Source organism: Girardinichthys multiradiatus, chromosome X, assembly GCF_021462225.1.
Source record: "Girardinichthys multiradiatus isolate DD_20200921_A chromosome X, DD_fGirMul_XY1, whole genome shotgun sequence".
In the NCBI taxonomy this organism is placed as follows: Eukaryota; Metazoa; Chordata; class Actinopteri; order Cyprinodontiformes; family Goodeidae; genus Girardinichthys; species Girardinichthys multiradiatus.
Genome location: NC_061817.1, coordinates 18,763,601 through 18,784,043, shown reverse-complemented (window position 1 = coordinate 18,784,043; position 20,443 = coordinate 18,763,601). Strand labels below are relative to the sequence as shown.

The following is a 20,443-nucleotide window of genomic DNA, read 5'->3' as shown; positions in this document are numbered from 1 at the left end:
AAAAAGGAATGATAATTTTAGTTACCTGTAGCTTTTCTAAAAAACATTTTACTTTTTCATCTTAGAGTTACAGGGTTACAACTGTTAGGGGCGATGTCAGGAAAGGGGCAGTTACGTCTGTTTCTTAGATAACATATCACCTTTGAACTCAAGAAGGGTTTTGGTCTTAAAAACATAGGCAGCTGAAATAGGTAAGACGAATATCAGATTAACAGAAAAAAAAAAGAACATCAGTATACTGTTTCCAAGTTACAAATTGACTAGCAATGATGTGTTTGTTTTTGAATCATGAGAGACTCCATTTTAGGAAAAAGGAATGATAATTTTAGTTACCTGTAGCTTTTCTAAAACATTTTACTTTTTCATCTTAGAGTTACAGGGTTACAGTTATTCTATATCCAACTGTTAGGGGCGATGTCAGGAAGGGGCAGTTACGTCTGTTTCTTAGATAACATATCACCTTTGAACTCAAGAAGGGTTTTGGTCTTAAAAACATAGTCTTTGCAGTTGAGATAACACTGTCATGTTCTGGTATAAATACTGTGTGTAAATGTTGGGGCTCTGTTTCATTGGTTAACCTCAGTGTCAGGGTCTTCAAATGCTGAATGTCTTTGAACCATAACACTTGTTACATTGAAAAATACCAGTACTGACAAGAAAAAATGTCGGTAAATATTTCAGGAAACTCGGAAATTGTGGCTTCTTCTTCTGATAATTCACAAAAGCACAATGACATCTTAAAACGTAAGTAAGTAAGTAAGTATCATTAAATGCATGTGAATGTTCTCAAATTTTGTTTATATATATTGTTTATATATATATATATATATATATATATATATTTGTTTCTTTGTCATAGAACCCACCGCTGATGACCTTGATGATTTCATCTTGACACAATCAGATTATGGTAAGTAAATGTTAAATGCAATAAAATATATATATATATATATATATATATATATTATAGTTAACCCTTGACAATGTTTCAATTTATAGATTTGATGAGAGAGGTAAACCCGAATGATCAAGTTGGAGGGTTCAGCGGCTGGAATCCACACTCCAAATTAAGAAGGCGAATTATTTCCAAACAAGAAAAACTCCCAACTACATCTGAACTTTCTTCTAACACAGAAATTACGACAGATTCTTTGAATACTCCTCCGCCAATTATCATCATTTCCCCTGAAGACACACCGGATAAGTTACCGGCACCTCCAGAAAGTAAGTCCTAAGAACTAACTGTTTTTCTTTGAGAGTGAATGTATTTTATTTATGTGTTATTAGAGACTTTTGTTTTAAACCTCAGATAAAACTGTTTACAGATTCGACTGAGAGCTCTGTGGAAGACATAGTTGTCGAGCAGGAGCAAGGTAAGGAAATAAAAATTAAATAAAAACAATATATATATATATGTATTTTAAGCATAGTTCAATAAAAATGTCATATAAACCTGTTTACAGATACATCCAAAGATGCCACATTAAATCCGCCCACCAGAAGGTCGCTTTTCAAAGATCAAGACAGCTTTCAGCAGAACGGCACAGTTTCAGTCCAACAAGAAGTGAAATCTGGAGGTTTTACCGCAAAGAATCGGAGTAAGATTAAAAAAAAAACTTGTGTATTTTAAAAACTATTTTCGTTTTATTTATGAACGCTGTGCTGCGCAGCGTAAGATAACTTTTTATTGTCTTCTGTTTTTACAGAATATTTAACATCAGCACGGTGACGTTTTAAACGTAATCAATCAGGCTCTTTCCGATTTGAACAGCGAACCGTCTCCACACAGCAGCATTGAGGAAAATGATTCACCTGACACTCATCAGAATCCTTCTACGTCACACGCCGCAGATCGGCACGGTGACGTTTTAAACGTAATCAATCAGGCTCTTTCCGATTTGAACAGCGAACCGTCTCCACACAGCAGCATTGAGGAAAATGATTCACCTGACACTCATCAGAATCCTTCTACGTCACACTCCGCAGATCATCACGGCGGTAATTTCAATACGGGAGTAGCGGTTAGTTCTGATCAAATAGAGCGAGATCCTCCAGCTGTGGTTGAACGTGAACATTTTAATAACCATGAAATAAGGAGACCTTTTACCATACCGCCGCCCTGTCCAAGTAACGTTCCAGATTTAGCAGCATTCTATACAGACATCATGCGTATTATAATTGAATTAGCCGACGCTGCGAGATCGTTAACCAGACGTAACGACGTTGTGCAGCTGGAATTAGTGGGTGAAAATCTCAATCGTCACATCACATTTACTGTTACAGATGATGGAAATATGATCCTGCCTGCTTTCGAAAACTTCCTCGACGATTTAGTACAATCGAATGCAAATATACCTGTAGATAATAACATGGAATTTGTTCTTCAGGTTGTTAATGACCCAGCAGGAGGTTCTAAGCGTAAAGCTGCAGGAACGTTAGACTGTGAACTGTTTAATAAGAAAATGCGTCATTTGTATATTATAAACAATACCGGTAATCAGTTATGTTTTGCAATCAGCCTCGCACACGTCTCTGATCCTGAGCTCACGGATCACCGTGCTGTAGAACTGGGGAGGAGATGGCAGCATCAGGCAGGCCTTGACGAGCAAACAGCAGTTACTTTTAGTGATATTGGTAAATTTGAAACCATTCTGAAGAGAAAAATTGTAGTGTTTCACAAAACCACGGGCTCTACTGCTCTGTGTAAATTTGAGACCAGTTTCCCCGATCGTTCAAACCCTCTGTTTTTGCTGTTATTTCAAGGTCATTACTATGGGATAAAAAATCTCAAAGGTTTTATGGGGTGCAGATATATTTGTAATTACTGTTACGCCAGCTATCAGAATGCCAATACACACCATTGTGAAGGTTATTGTCCAGTGTGTCGAACATATAAATGTATGCAAGAGATTAGCAATCCTGTAAGCTGTGCAGGCTGTCAAAGAATCCGTCGTAATTCTTCATGTTTCAGCAGACACAGGGAACCGCGCATCAGAAATAGTGCTGAAAGGCCTATGAGTGACTGTGAGTTGGTAAAACTCTGTAAAGTATGCAAACGGATATACGTTATTCCAATCAGTAAACCGAATAAACCACACGTGTGTAATGTAAAATGCAGTATTTGCGGTGAAAATGTACCCCCCAGCCTAGACATTACATGCGATGATCATAAATGTTACATTCTGCCTTGCAGTGCAATTAATCAGCTTGATGATAAACTGATTTTTTATGATTTCGAATGCCTCGTCAATGAGAGCGGCGTGCATACCCCCTTTCTGGTCTGTGCTAAAACGTTGAAAGGTGATGAATGGTACGCTTATGGACTGAATTGCACCCAAAAATTTCTCCTGCATTTCAGGAGGCCAATGTACAAAGGTTACACCTTAATAGCGCACAATGCGCGGGGGTACGATGGTTACCTGATTCTCACAGCAATGCTGCAGTTAGGCATTAAACCACATATCGTCATGGTAGGGAGTAAAGTTCTCTGTTTAACCGACCCTGATTACAGGTTAAAATACATTGATAGCCTGTCCTTCATGTGCATGAAGCTTAGTGCCATGCCGAAAGCGTTAGGCTTTACCAATCAAAGCAAGGGTTTTTTCCCCCACCTATTTTCCTCTGAACAACATCTCCAGTATGTAGGGGCTTTTCCTCCTCCATCCTGCTACGCTGTAGAACGCATGAGTCTTCAAGAACAACAGGTGTTTAGCAGCTGGTACAGAGAAGCGAGCAAAGAGGTCTTTGACTTTAAGAAAGAAGCAATTCGTTATTGTAAAAATGACGTTGAAATTCTTTTTCAAGGATGCTTAAAATTCAGAGACGAGTTCTTTAAGGAGACAAGTGTGGATCCGTTTAAAAGTATCACAATAGCATCAGCCTGCATGAAGATTTTTGTAACCAATTTCCTTCCTCCTCAAACCTTAGCCATTCCATCACCTCTGGACTACAGACGTAGCAGTAAAACGTTCTCCAGCGCGTCCATTCAATGGCTCGGCTGGATTGCAGACAGCAGAGCCATATTTATCGAGCATGCATTAAATAGGGGTGAAAAGAAAATCGGGCCATATTCAGTGGATGGGTATGCAGAGATTAACGGTGTCAAAGTTGCGTTTGAATTTTATGGCTGTTTTTTCCACGGCTGTAAAAAGTGTTACATGCCTCATGACAAGTGTCCGTTGAGAGGGGTCGCATTTGAACAGTTTTACGCAGCCACTGTTGAGAGAAGCAAGGTGTTACAAACTGTGTACGGCCTTCGTCTCGAAGTCATATGGGAGCATGAGTGGATTGAAATGAAAAAATCAGACCCAGGGGTGATCAGCTTTCTTGAGAAAGTTAATGCACCCGAACCGCTATCCCCCCGGGATGCGCTGTATGGTGGACGCACCTGTCCTATGAAGTTGAGGTACACAGCGGAACCGGATGAAACTGTACACTATGTGGATTACACATCTCTGTACCCTTATGTAAACGCCAACTGCGTTTTTCCCCTCGGACACCCCACCATCATTTACAAAGATTTTGATGACCCCAGCAGCTACTTCGGTATAATCAAAGCTGTGGTCTACCCACCACGTAACCTGTTGTTCCCTGTTTTACCTTACAGAACATCCCAAGGTAAACTTGTGTTCACTCTCTGCCGCTCATGCGCTGAATTAAATAACCAGTCAGGTCCCTGCATGCATAATGATCAAGAAAGAGCTCTGACGGGAGTTTGGGTGACTGCAGAATTCTGTAAAGCTTTGGAGTGTAGTTATCGTCTTGCTAAAATCACAGAGGTGTGGCATTTTGAAAAGAGAAGTGATACAATCTTTAAAGGTTACATTCATTGCTTTTTAAAGGGTAAGCAGGAGGCTTCAGGCTATCCGTCTGAAGCAGTGGATCAGGAGAGTAAGTCAAAGTATATAAGCGACTACAAACTGCATCAGGGCATCCAATTAGACCCTGAGAAAATCGAGATGAATCCTGCCAAAAGGCAGGTTGCAAAATTGTGTTTAAACAGTTTTTGGGGGAAATTTGCGCAAAGAAGTGATCTGTCTCAGACCACAGTCATCACTAATCCTGAAGACTTTTCAGCTTCATGTTCTCGAGTAAATACAGGGTTAACTATTTTCATTTTTTCAACCCTGAAATGTGTGTAGTGCAATGGAACTACAGCAAACGTGTCATATATCCACCAAGTAAGACAAATAATGTGTTTATAGCAGCATTCACCACCGCTTATGCACGTTTAAAACTTCTCAGCAGCATGGAGAAGTTACAGGACAGATTGATTTATATTGACACGGACAGTTTGATTTATGTGACAAAAAGTGGTGAAACTCCTCTGGAATTGGGGAATTATCTGGGTGATCTTACTGACGAGTTAGATGGTGACAGCATTTCGGAGTTTGCATCGACAGGACCCAAGAGTTATGCATACCAGACCAAAAACCGTAAAAATGTAATGATACGTGCTAAAGGCATCACTCAGACGCATGAATGCAGCGAGAGGGTCAATTTTGACAGCATCAAAGGGCTGGTCGAGGGCTACTTACAGGGGTCAAGTGAGGGTGTCATTGAAATCCCTCAGCACACGATCAGGAGGGATAAAAAGAGATTCCGTTTGACAAACGCGACATTTCTTAAAAAGTTTCGACTGGTGTATGATAAGAGACGTCTTTTTTCTGACGGGACAACTCTGCCTTTCGGTTATTAGAGTTGAAGAAGAAATAAAATAAAAAGTCACATGGATTTACAGGAGATTGATTTTGATCCTAGATTTAGAGCCCCTTTCTCATGTATGATAGTTGGACCCAGCGGTTGCGGGAAAACTTTCTTTGTAAAAAGTATTTTACAAAACTGTAATCATGTCATGGATATTGTTCCAGAAAATATTGTATGGATTTACACATCTTTTCAACCCATGTATGCTGAATTGCAGAAGATGAATAAAAATATTACCTTTGTGGAAGGATTGCCTCATTCTTTTGAAGATGAAAACCTGTTTCCTCCTGATCAGAATCATCTGATTATTCTAGACGATGTTATTGCTCAAGCCTCAGATGATGAAAACGTGATGAAAGTCTTTACCCAGTTTCGTCACCATCGTAATATGAGTGTTATGATGTTGACTCAGAATGTATTTCATCAGGGAAAGTTCAGTCGCACTATTAGTTTGAACTGTAATTATATGGTGTTGTTTAAGAACCCGAGAGATAAGCTGCAGCTGAACATATTGGCCCGCCAAATGTTTCCATCTCAAAAGGGTCTCTTCTTGGAGAGTTTTGAAGACGCAACGAGAGAAGCTCATGGATATTTAATCATCGATTTTACGCCTACCTGCCCAGAACATTTCAGACTGAGAACGGGGATACTTCCTCAGCAGTGGCCTGCTGTGTACGTACCCAGAACAAAGTAAGTCATCATGTCAGCGCGTATAAAAAGGAATTTACCATTATTCAGAGCTTTGTACCAAGCCTGTCCACAGAAACGTAAAGATATTCTCGCACACTGCTCTCCCGACTTTATTCAGGCTCTGTGCGAGATTGCACTGAATATCCTAAAAGGTAACATTAAACTATCACCCTCTCAACACCGACAATTGAAGAAACAAAGAAATATCATCAGATTGTTGGGTGATAAAAGAACCGGATAAAAACTAAACAGTTGGCTCTCAAAAAGCAACGAGGTGGTTTTATTCTGCCCATCTTAACGGCTCTTGCACCCTTGATCGGTGATCTAGTGGGTGGAATCATCAGGAGATAATGTCTCTCAGAACATCGCAGAAGATGTTTCTCATTTCCCCTCATCAATTCAAGCGTCTGACCCAGTCAGACACGTCCATCAGACAGACGGCGGAGGAGAATTTGGATGCTGAAATGAGAGCGATATTAAACGAGCCGGGTTTGACTTCTTATGAAAAAATCAAGAGATACGATGCTCTTCTCCAGAGGTATCTGACTTTACTTAAGCAAGGTGTCAAAGAAGAAAAACAGCGGGTCAGTTTAACGCTGCAGCGTGACACAGAGGTTCCTGAACATGAGCGGTCCCAAGAAAAACAAGGCCCAGGGCAGGACGAGGCCCCTAAGGATCAGGTTCTTACGGAAGTACTGAAAAGCCTTCCTAAACACAATCGTAAAAATGCCGAGTACATTTTGAAGAAATTATCCGAAAGAAGTGAGAGTTGGACTTCGCGAGGTGAATTTGTATTTAACGGAAATATTATAAAGGGGTCCCACATGATTGATTTGTTGAAAAATCTCATGCTTCCGTTTAAAAAATCTGGAGCATCACAAACCCGAGGATGGTCTGACTTTCTACACACCTTGTCAGAGGTAAACATACCTATATCTTCAGTCATTAACCCTTATGCTCGTGAAGAATATAGACGTTTCAAAACAGAGGGTACATCGATTGAAAATGGGGGTACACCACCCAGCGTTAAGCAGAGAAGAAAAAGAAGAAGAAGGCAGATAACTCATTCTCCCCACTGGTCGAGATCTGAGCTGGAAGATCCAAAAAATGCTGATGGGAGATCAAAAAAGTCTCTTCGTAAGACGACACTACCACCCCGATGGATTACATTTTCACCATAAACCGTTATAAGAAAATGAAACATGTAGCCTATTTCTTTTATTCAATAAAATATTTATTGATTATATTTTTCAAGTCTAACTTCGTTCTCTACTTCACACACTAACATATGATATCATTACACAAATATTAAATCATAAGAAGAAAAAAAAAAAAACAAACAATGAAAAAAAAAAGACATTTTAAATTCCATAACAATCCAGAAACATCTCCAAAGAGCATGTTCCGTGAGTATAAAATGTACAACTTTGATTAATGACACATTTCTGATATTTTTTCACAAAGTTAGATACCATTAAATCATTCTTAATCACATCTCCGGTGTATTTCGACAACACTTGCTGCATTGATAATCCGCACGCTCTATGACATAGATAAAAAATGCAATGGTGACCGCACACAGTGGACAGAGTGTTTTGAAGCTGATTATTATGATACAATATTTTTGAGGATCTGTCTTCTAAAAATGTTACGATGCTTGACGGGTAGAACTCGAAATCCGGAGAGAATCCATAAGAGTCAAAAAAGCTGGATTGACCATTCTCATCCAATGTCAGAGCTAGCCAGTGTTCCCCCGGCATGTGTGAAGGATGTGTATTCACGATAAAGTAGGCCGGCCCTGGGAATTTGTCAGCTAGCAGCGGCAGCTGGTCGCACGGCCACACACCGCAAAACAAATCTCCCAGCAGATGACGCATCAGGCTCTCAATTTCATGATTATTCATGCCTGATTAGATTAATAATAATCCACCAGCACACGCCTCTTTGAATCAATCTCTAAAATAGAATCATAAAAAGCGTAGATGATCAGCGTGGTGGTATATGGCAACGGGTTTCTGAAGCGCATTTCCAATCTTAAATTCCCACTGGAAACTGGAGATAGAGCATCTGTGTCCTCACCCGGGTTAAGATTAAATGTGAATAGAGAGTATCCTTGATTAAATTCCTGACGTGATATACTCAGTGGAAGATCTTTTATATGTCGTCCTGTAGCCGTAAACAAGTTGTAATACTCTCTCACTGAATGACCTTGGTTAAAATTTGGCTGGAAGGCTTTAGCAGGAATTTGTCTGCCATCCTTACACAAAGCTAAATATTCCATATCAAAATGATTAAAGTCAAACGGATTGAGATTGCGTGTTCCTGTAAAAGCGTCATGATCCAGTAACGCAATCACCACATACTTGGGAAAGATGCCTAAGAAAAGATTCTCTTGGTTGCATACCCTTGAATTTTCAGGGATGGAATATGTTTTTACATTCACACGTGAAAGTGGATACAGAGCATTTGCTTTCATTAAAGCTGAAGCGTGCCCCAGTCGTACAGCTGGAGAGACAGTAACTTTTTTGATAAAAAGAGATGCTCCTAATATCCTGAGTTTGTAAGTGGAGTCTCTTGCGGCCATGAGACAAAAGGCATCGTTGGCTCTTGTAAGTTTAATTTTAAGGTCAACAGAGTTTAAAAGAAGTCTCTCGCAGAAAAATATGTCGGCATGCAGGGGGCCTAGGAGATGTACCTCCCTGGAATTTGCCGTAAAGCCTGCTCTGCTGTTAAGACCTTGGTTAGGGCCGTTAGTTGTAACAATAGAGTTCAGAGCACCTGCAGTGTCTTTATAAAAAAGACCAGAGCTAAACTGGGTTTTTAAAGAATCCTCAGAAAAGTTTAACAATGTCTCAATCATGGCTCTATATGGATGTGTAGCGCTGGATTGTGAAATCATTCGATCTCCGAGAGTGACGTCACACTGACTGAAGATGGTGTTTAACGGGTAGTTGATGAGCCCTACAGGTGCATCATCTGGCAGGTTTGTTCCATTCTCGTTAATAATTTTCACTCTGAGATGCAACAGCGTATCGTTGAGATCCAGATACTTTTCTCCGTCTCCCGGAATGAAAAACTCGATCGGCCCTCCATCGGTGATTGCTGATAAAGGCTGGATCTCGGTGTAAATTTTATCTTCGATCAATAGCTGCGTCATCGGGGCAGAAAATAAGTCCAACTCTGCCAGCGTGCACTCTGATGATTTGTTATGTAAAAGAGCCATTATTTAAATATATCAAAACTTGCGGATGACTTCCTTCCTCTTCGTTTGTCAGCTGCGACTGATCTCCTTTTTCGCGTTTGTCGTTGTTTTTTAACCGTCCTTAAACGATCACCAGGGGGTCTTGTTCTGGGTCTTTTGGATAAAACCATAATTCCTGAACCTTCTTGACCGTCGATGTGTGCAGAACCACTCATTTTACTCACGGCTCTACCGATGACATCCGAAGCGATATTTGATGCAGCCGTTTTAAGATGGGGTTTTGCAATTGCAAATCCTTTTTTAACCAGAGGGGATACGAAGCGGAATAATTTTGAAAATAATGATCCAATTCCGCGTCCGTACATGACCGGGGCCCCATAAAACCCTGGCAGATTACCGCCTGATTGACTTACATAGTAATTTACAAAGCGATTTGGATCACGTCTCAGACTTAGATGTGCCATGTTCTCTCTTGCCTGCTTGATGCAGTGTTGAATGACCAGCGTAATATGAATGATAACCAATCAATCTTAGAGGTTATATACATATCTCTGGAATAGTTTATACAAATAAAATTTATCTCAGGCTACGTTGTGATATCACCGGTCTGAAGTGTAGTCTTATGACGGTCTTTCCATAGACGAAATTTACAGGAACGTTTTGGTCCGATTTAAGTTCTATATTGATATTTTCAATATGTCTTCTGGAGACTGGAAGGTAGTGGGCGGGGTTAAACGTCTGAGTAATCATATCACTGAATGTGCCTTGTACTTTGACGGTCCGCAGTAAAGGTGCAAAAGTGTCGCCTACTATTTGTGGGCTGACCACGTCGCTGTAACAGTATAGGTGATAGAAACCAGCCTTTATATCCGCCGGAAAAGGAGCCAGTTTTGGTTCAGAAACATGAATCCATTCCCCTGGTTTCACGCCCATCATATAAGCTAGAGTGCTGAAGAAGCGTATTTCATACGGACTATTTGCTTGAAATGCAAATCTCTTTTGAACTTTGCTGAATTTAATGCGTAAACCCGATTTCAATTTTTTGAAAAACATTTCCATCTCTGTCTCGAGTTGAACAACGCTGTTATAGTAGCCACTTCTGATCCTTTGCGTATTGATCTCCACATCACCAACCTTCCTCCATTCAAAGTAGGCATCATAATCCGGTAAATTATGCCATGTATGAGGGTATGAAATCTCGGCTAATGCAACCATCCATTGGCCTTCTAAATCAATATGTTGAGCTAAATTTACACGGAAACTTGAACTGGTATTATTTTTAAACACTTCCATGCTAGCATTAGATGGAAGAGTAACGTAAAAGCCATCATCCTCTACCTGACGGTTCATGATGCTGTGTCAACTGTGAGGTTTAGTGCAAACCTTTTTTATACGTTTCGAAGTTCATCAAACTTGATCCAACTGTTGAATTTCTCAGGCCAGTTTTTCCAGCTTACAAAAACCTGTTTGACTCCCTTGACCGTACGTCGTTTTAATATTTTTTCCACTTGATACATCTTGTCGTTAAATATTTTTACTTTTTGAAGTTCCTCAGCGTAAAAGGAACCCTCGATAGGTTCTCCATCCAAATCTTTGAGTTTGTATACAGGAGGAGAACGGGGTATCCGGTCATAGACTGTAAACACTTCATCCGTAAAACTCTGTTCGTATTTTTTGTCAAACACTCCACGGACCTTGGATATTCTGACAAGATCCCCTTGTTTAAACGTTGTCACTGAGTCCTTGCAATATCTGTTGGACTTGACATCATACAGATTCTGAAACACTTGAAAGGCATTTTCTGGGGTCACTTCCATAGGGCTCATTTTAATGCTGGAGTGGTAGGAATGGTTGTAGCTTCTAGCTAGGTTTTGCAGTACATCGACGTACCGCCGGGTATTGTTAGCTGTAAAATATCTCCACATCCTTGTTTTTAATGTGCGGTTAAATCTCTCGACCACTGAAGCTTTTGCTTCACTCGCTGTGGCAAAATGTTCAATACCGTGTTTCTCCATTAAAACTTTAAATTTCTTGTTAAAAAATTCTTTACCGGCATCAGTCTGAAGTTTTTTGGGGATCTGACTTTCTGTAAAAACTGATTCAAATGCCTTTACCACCTCAGCGGCTGTTTTCCTCTTCAAAACTCGTACATACGCCCTTTTTGAAAAGATGTCAATGACTGTTAATAAATAATTATAACCATCATTTTCCATGGCCAGAGCTTGCATGTCACAGAGATCAGCCTGGAACTGCCTCAATGGTCTGGTGACAAAAACTCTGTTTCTCGGGAACTTTATTCTTGCAGGTTTATGTAGAGTATAGGTATCTTCTCCTGATAAAAAATCTTTAACTTTTTCAACCGCAACCTTCTTTCCCGTTTCATCTTGCATAACCCTCCTCAGCCTATCTACACCCCCAAAACTTCCCGGATTTGAAGGGCTATAATATACTTTCTTCATCAGCCGTCTTCCTGCCATCTCTGCCGATTACTTGTTAAATAATGAGAAAAAACACACAGGAGGGTAGATTTATCCTTTTTTTTGTTTTTGTTTTATTTAATATAAACAAAAAACAACCAGAAAACAAAATCAGATAAAATGCAGATGAATTCAAACACTACTAGCTTTTTAAACAACACTTTTTGGGAAAGGTTACTATGTTCCTACTTTAATTGTATTTAATAGTTAAAAAAAAAAAAGAAGAAAAATCATATAATGCAGATTAACTAAAGTACTGGAATACTAAAAAAAAAAAAAATTATACAACAACAAGTCATCAAACATGTGAGATCAGTTTGTCAGTCCATAGCACTCTGAAACAGAGTTAAGTTGTTTGAGATGTTTCTCATCGACCATGCGATCATAAACGTGCGCTATTGCACTGTGGATGCCTTGTACCGATTTCAGTTCATATAAAACCGTCTTGGCAATCGTCTTCACTCTGAAGTCATCCGCTTGTATGCTTCGAAGTACCAGAAGATTCTGAATAGCAGGAATGAGTTTGGGGGTTACGAGTCGTCGTACGATGCGTTGAAAGTTGACTTGGTAATAATCCTCCCCCAGTACCTCCAGGCAATGGTGTTGACGCTGGCTTGGGTGGTTCGTTATACATCCATAGCAGGTTTCTCTGAGATAGTTCAAAGAGGTTATGTTGAATAAATGAAGTATCGCTGTTTTCACCGTATTGATGAGGGTGGTTGAGAACCAACCGTCAATTTCGTCCTCCTGGTTACTCTCATCCTCTGCTGAAGGCTGAGGGTCCTCCATCGGTTCCAGGGTTTGTGTAGGGGCTTCGGTAGAGGGTGAGTAGCCGGTGGCTACCTCCTCCTCCACGACCACCTTCATGTCTTCAGGCAGGACATTCGCGTCTACAGACTCAGCCATGAATAGCGGTGATGGTGAGCAGAGGTCTGGAGAAAGCGGTAGATATTTCATGTTGTATCCTGTAGGTGATGCAGGACTGTAGTGGTTCTCTGAGAATGAGGATGTTGAGGTGGAGGTGAGAAGAGGTCAGGGGAAGGGCGGATGATATGGTCCAATGTTGAAGCTTATCGTGCTCAGGAGAGAAGTGGATCTCTGCTCCGGTGGTTGTAGAGACCCCTGTATGGTGTCGTCCACTCCTTCTCATGATACGATTCTCAGTGTCTGTGAGCTTGCAGTTATCCCCCCCGTATAATATCATAGGAAGGGGCGTGTCCTCAGAAGAGGGTTCGTTCTAAACGTAAAACAGGAAACGTCAGCGTTTTTTTCACTGACATGACATCGATCCAACTTCGTGACTTTTGGAAAAGGTCGGAAAAAGACGATGTCCAATTTCATCATCTTCTCTGCCAAGCTTCAAACGGCAGAGGCCAGCATTGTCTTGAAATACGCCGCAGTCCCTGATTGAAAGCCCCAACACAAACAGATTGAGGGACTCGTCCGGTTGTTCCTGCGTCTGCTTGCCGAAAAGACCAGCGGCATTTGCTGTGGTTTTTTGCCCCCACACTGCGCTAAAGAGAGGTTCTCTCTCAGCTATTTTCAACATCGGATGGTATATGAAACATTCTCGCCCGTTTTAACGGTCGAGGAGACAGTTCAGTTTCTTCTTCTTCCTTCTTTTCTCCCTCTCCTGCCTTGAGACGGTTTCAGGGCATATCATTAAGGTGCGGGATTGCAAGCTTTAACACAGCCCAGTCGCTGTGGGTGAGTGTACACAGAAGCCAGTGATCCATTAAATACCTCGTCTTGATCCAATTGATACAGGCAAAGCTATCCTATTTCATACATGAAAATATAACCCCCGCTGCCAACCAGGCCATATGGCTCCAAGACCATTCTTCTGCAGAGTCTTGACGGGGGTCTTTGTACCTGCAGATGTAGTATGTTGATTTCTTAGGAGCATTCAATTCACGGGATGAATACTGGTAGACGGTCACTGGGGTTTCGCACAGAACTGACATACCTCTGGCCGAACCGAGGTCTGATTTTTCAACCATGGTTGTTGAAGTTATTTTGGATCCTCATCATGGTAGAGTATGTCACGACGGGAATTCCGATAGGTATCTCCGTTGAGGAAGTATATGATGCAGTTGCTTGTTCATCATCATCATCTTGGCACGCGTTGCGTTTCTCCTCCGCTGACGATAAACTCTCTTAACTCTAGCCATTGTTGAACGGGTGTTCTTTTTTTTCCAACGAATGCTGCATGTACAGTGCAGAGTTTTATCTCTGTATTTAAAGTAAACACTAAGGCACGCCATATTGTTTTCATTGGGTTATTCAAGGTTTAACGATTGCTTACAAACACACCCCCTCTATTTTTAATTGTTGCTGCTGCCAAACAGTTTTCCGATAATACCATATTTTTCTTGTTCTATTTATAACAAACACACCCCTGTGTTTTAATGATCATTTAAGGTATTGCCACCTAATGACGACAAACCAATCAGCATCCACTGTTACGCCCCCCCTTGGACACACCACCTGCTTGACCACGTGACCTCCTGCCCACGTGGCAACCACATGGCGCCCATATGGCCCCCACCGGAAATCCCGCCCTCACCGGAAGTCCCACCCACCTGTCAAAAAGTTTGATGAAAGGGTGTACTTAAATTCTCTCTGCAGTATTTCATCTTTTTCCAAAGAGTTGCATCATTTAAAGACCCTCACATTCCCCCTGTGCTGTGCAGCGTCACATGCAACCATGCCCCCCATCTGAATGGGAAACCTATGTGCACATATGGGAGCTGCTTAATTATTTATGTGTTAAAGTCAGTGACAGCCTGGTTGCATCTGGCCTCTTTTCATTTCAGTTAAAAGGCGTAAGTTTTAAATTTCACTTTGCTTTGTGTTTGTGCTTCATTCATGTGCATTAACTACCATGCCATTGTAAAATAACAGCTTGCTCTCCGCCTCCTACCGCGGTAGTTTTGAACCAGTTAACTTTTATTTTAGTGGGTTTCTTCTGAAGCAGCTTTTGGTTCATTATCCTTTGTGGATTTATGTTGTGTAGATTTATTCTGTTGTGCATCGTTGTTCTTGGATGTTGTGGTACGGCCTTCACAGTCTGTGTAGTGATGTTTCCCTGTAACTTTGAGTTTCTGAGTTATGTGCTCAAAAAAGTTATTTAGAGAACCTAATATTCATCTGTATGTCCGGTATGTTTTGTGACCTAAATCTGCCCCATTACTTTATAATATTTGGCTTCATTTACCATTACATTTAGACCCTTTGAACCTTCCTCTCTATAACTAATTGCCTGTTTCATAAAAGGACGAACTGTCAGACATCACCGGCTCCAAATCAACCACAGCCTCAGACACGGAGAAAGAAGAAGGGAACAGTAAGAGTACAGAGGTGCAGGCTGCACCAGGGACCAGAACCATATCAGAGGGTACGTTCACACATACAGATCTTTTGGAGTCTTTCCACATTTAGAGAGTTTTCCCCATTTTTCTTTGCAGTCTAGCTCAAGCAGAGTCATATTGGATGGAGAGAATATGTTAAAAATCAATTTTCCTTTCCAAAGATTCTTAATTAGATTTAAGGTTTGGGCTTTGACTAGGCCATTCTAACATATGAAAAGAGTTTAATCTAAACCGTTCCACTGCAGCCATCTTTGAATGACCTTGTTGTCCTGCTGGAAGGTGATCCTCCACCGCAGTCTCTAGTCTTTTGAGACCTCTAAAAGATTTTCTTTACTTGCCCTGAATTCAACTCAATCAGTCTTCCCATCAACCCAGACCAGCTTCCTGATCCCTACTGAAGAGAACCTTCAATAGAAATCCAAACTTTCCTGGCTCAACTTAACTTAGCTCCATGGTGCATAGAAAAGGACAATATCTTCTAGAAGAAGAAAAGCCTCTTGACAACATGTTCTTGCCACCATCATGTTTCACAGCTGGATTTATGCCAGGATTTGGGTTCTCTCAGGTGGACTCTGTTTTCTTATTATATGATTTGCGATGGATTTCAAGGGCATCTAATTAAAAGGGGCTAAGCTCACTTTTAAGATTTTATTTGCAAACAAATTGTTGAACACCATATATGCTCTTTTTTCCACTTCACTGTTATGCGCTAGTTTGTGATGCTCTGTGAAATACTTTGAAGTTTATGGCTGTAATGTGAAAAACGTTTGAAGGGTTATCATACATTCACAATACACTGTATATTTATTTTTAAACTTCTACAAAATGTTTTATGATGCTCTTGCCTGGAAACCTATTTTTAGCGTTCAACAGAAAATATTTTGTACTCTTAATCTTGTTTGCTGTTTCTCTTGTAGGTTTGCCTGAAAATGAGGAAAACTCAGATGTGCAGGACATTATTGAGTCCACTCCTGAGCTGGACATGGATCTGATTGGATACAAACCCTGCAGGTAGTACAAGCAGCGCTCTGTTTGAATCAGATTTTCTCTGCACCAAAACATGATTTTCTCTTGTTACGGTTACTCTTTCAGCACTCCCACGAAAGGTATCGAAAACCTGGCGTTTGACCGTAACACAGACTCCCTGTTTGAGGAGCTGTCCTCTGCGGGGACGGGGCTCATAGGGGATGTGGACGAAGGGGCCGACCTGCTGGGTGAGTTAAAACTTTGTTTAAACGTGGACCATTCCTACATGGTTTTCTGAGGACATTTCAACTGGATTTTATGGCGAAAAGCTTCTATGAAATGCTTGGATTTGCATATGATTTGAAAGTGATTGCTGTCGCTTCACAATATTCACTATATTGATCTAATGAAGCTTCATATTCAGGTTTTGAATGCTATGTTAAAGGCTACACTGTGGTCAAAGAAAGAACAGAATCAGCTTTGAAGTTTTGCATGTTTTCTGAGGCTTCTACAATGTAGTGTCGAAATAATGTTTCACGCTGTTAGATTTTTTTTTAATCTTTCAAACATTTTAAAAGTGAAAGCTGAACTGTGGTTCCTGAATTTTGCCTCTTTACCCTCACATTGAAACATCGAGTATTTAAGCAATGTCGGGAGGTTTGAGCTGGATTTTAAAAGAACTAAATGTCGTAGCAAACTATTTTGAAAGCAGTTCTTCTTTATGTGACTTTAATCTACCTTTTACTTTCTGATGTGATGTAAAATAATTCAGTTATGTGACTCGGCATTAACTTTTTATTTTATTGCTTATATTGTCAATCTGATTAACTTTAGCTTTACTGCCAGTTGCAGAGCCTTGGAAAAGTATTTACACGTTGAACCTTTTGTAATTTTACAACCACAAACTTCAGCGTTTTCTATTCTGCGTTCTAGACCAACACAAAGCAGTGCACAGCTGTGGAGTTTAAGGGAAAGGAATATATTCTTATACTTTTAAATTAAATAAATGTCTAAGAAGTGTAGATATTGAGCCCGATGTTTGCTCTGATACTTCTAAATAAAATCCAGCACAAGCTATGTCCTTCAGAAGTTAATTGGTGAATAGAGTCCATCAGGTTATAATAAATATTATAAATACAGATTTCATGTGAAAGCATTAGAGGTTTAAAGTAGAGTTAGGTTATAAAACAAAATATTACATCCTTTGAACATCTCACGATGACCTTCAATTCATCATCTAAAAATGAAATATCTGGCACAACTGCAAACCTACTAAGGCATGGCCATCCACCTGAAGAGGAGCAATAATTAGAGAAGCAGCCAAGAGGCCTTTGGTAACTCTGGAGGAGCTGCAAATGGTGACTGCTCAGGCTGGAGAATCTGCTATCAGTTGTGCACCTAACAGATCTGAACTTTATGGATGGGAAGTCCATAAGAAATCCCACAGCAGCTTGCCACAAGCCATGTAGGGAAAACAGCAAAAATGTGTCAGAAGGAGGTCTGATCAGAGGAGACAGAAAAGGTAATGTGTGGTGGAAAACAAAAAATGCACATGACCATGAACGTACCAGCCCCCTTGTAAAATATGGTGGTGGCAGCATTATGCTGTGGGAATGCTTTTCCTGGGCATGGACAGGGAAGTTATAAGAGTTAGAGATGCGATACACAGAGCTAAATGCAGATATTTTGCAAAGAACAATGGGAAAAAGTCTCTGGAAGTGCAATGCTGATTAAGACATATGCCAAAAGTCTTTAAACTGTAACTGCAGCCCAGTGTTCCTTTTGCTTTACAGTTATCATCGCTTTGGGTTGGTCTGTTACATGAAATCCCAATAAAATAAATGGAAATTAGTTTCCACCTTTTGGGACAAAATGGGGTACAAATAGTTTTCCAAGTCACTGTAAATCTGTCACCTGTTAGATTTTGTTTTATTGTTCAGTTGCCCTAAACCCTCACTGCTACATTATAAAATATAATAGCAGCAGAATATATTTTACTAATGGTCACCTACACCTGCTCCACACTTCTGTTCCTCTCTGTATGCTTTGGTCCAGCTGTTAAATACTATCTTAGCCCTGTAACCATGGTAACATCATCTCTCTCTCCTGTATCCCATTCTCTGGCTGTTATCCATAATCCCAGTGGAATACTCTGGTGTGTATAATATCAACCTTTTCCTCTGATTTACAGTTTTCTGCCCCCTTGACTCTACTCATTAGTCACCCTCTTCCATTATGCACCATTGTTATACCTCAAACCTTCATTTCATTACGTTAAAGAACAGTTAGCATCAGTAATACACAGTTTATTCTTCGGCTTTGTTTTTACAAGGTCCTCTGCATGAATGATGGAGTTGAATCCTTTCTTTTTTGCAGCTGTAAATGTATATTTTGTAGCCCTCGTATTTGTATTCTTGTCTTCTGATGCTGAAATAGTCAGATGCAACCAGCCTGAGAGATTTAGCAGCAGCTCTTCCGTTATGGCTTGTGGGGTCTGCTGCTACAGATTCAGCTCAGGCTCCTTCATCATTTTGGTCATTTCACTGTCTCATGCTTATCCCCATTTCTCTATCTGTCTCTCTTTCTTACTCTTCCGCCTGACTCGGATTGCATGGTTTTCTCAGACCTTAGTTTGATTGGTAAGACCTCACCTGCTCTTTCCATTCCTCTCCTGTCAGTCATGTGCGTGTGCTGTGCTGCTGTGTGTTGTTGTTGTTTGTTGTTGTGTGAAACCTACTGTGGTAGATATCCCAGCAGAAGGGTTTTTGTGTTTGTGTTAAATTAGATTTAATTTTGTAGTTAGTTTAGATAGTCTGTGTAGTGCTAAAATAATCAGAACTTTAGATTGATGTTTGTTTTTAAAATATGTGTTTAGCTCATAATGTTTGAATTAATGCTGCTTTCACTCCTGTTCAGGAATGGGTCGGGAAGTGGAGAATCTAATCCAGGAAAATTCACAACTGCTTGAGACAAAGTGAGTACATTTTGCAAAAGTGCATTTCAATAAATAGATAAAAGCAAAGGTATTCTAATTTATTGAAATTCTCCTGCACAACAACTCTGTATGTCCATTCGTTTTTCCAGGAATGCTCTGAATGTGGTTAATAAAGATTTGATCCTGAAGGTGGATGAGTTGACCTGTGAGAAAGAGGTGCTGCAGGGGGAGATGGAGGCTTTGCTGCAGGCCAAAAACAAGATAGAGGAGAAAAACAGAAAGCTGGAGGAGGAACTGAAAAAGTAAGTCAGAACAGATACCACTAAGGGTTGGTTTTCAGCAAAGCTACCTGATTGTGTCCCCAATTAATATTTTAAGGGTCCTTGAACCTTATCTCAGCCCTATACCTTTGTATTTCCACTAAGCTCTGAGGTATGGGGTAAATTACCCAAATATTTTTATGTCTTTAGTGCTGCAATGCTGAGGTTGCTTTAGATAGCAGTTTCGGGATAATAAACAGTCCACTTCCATAAATAGTTTCTGTCAGCAAAAGAAAGCAGTGATTTAGCAAAAAAATGAAACATTCATCAGTTTATAGTTGTTTCATTTTGAGGAACAAATAGAATCACTCTGAAATAGAGAATATAGCTATTTGTCCTAAAACAACAACTGTATTTCATTGTTGGTTTAAAGCAATACCCCAAAAAACCGCACTATTGCAGATGGCATAGGAAACTCATGCCTTATACTGAATTTGACACTGTAGCACACAGTTTGTTCCCTAGGTAAGCCAGGCTGCCATGAATTTTTGTTTGGGATCTTCAGCACAAGTTCTGCAAGTCATGCATTCTGCATGTATGTGCCACGGCTACAGAATTAACTCATCTGCGACTTAAATTACACAACAATGATCCAAAATTAACATTACATAATTTCATGCTACACTGTGAAGACTGCCCATTCATATGGGGATCCAGGATACTTGAAACTGAAACTAACTTCATTTGCGGTCTGATTATTTGACTAATAATTATCTGACCACTTAGGGCACCCATGGGCCAATGAAACTTCATTCTGAGACATCAGCGGATGCTTT

At 40.3% G+C, this 20,443-nt stretch overlaps 1 protein-coding gene across 1 annotated transcript in view; it reads left to right on the top strand.

The window, feature by feature from the left end:
- LOC124862860 (C-Jun-amino-terminal kinase-interacting protein 4-like) overlaps window positions 1–20,443 on the top strand; it is a 45,226-nt gene that overhangs the window by 13,443 nt on the left and 11,340 nt on the right. Inside the window, 7 exon segments of the mRNA XM_047357040.1 lie at window positions 15,352–15,472; window positions 16,364–16,457; window positions 16,539–16,660; window positions 18,556–18,567; window positions 19,037–19,051; window positions 19,329–19,386; window positions 19,497–19,649. Of these exon segments, the coding sequence (XP_047212996.1) occupies window positions 15,352–15,472; window positions 16,364–16,457; window positions 16,539–16,660; window positions 18,556–18,567; window positions 19,037–19,051; window positions 19,329–19,386; window positions 19,497–19,649 (575 nt within the window).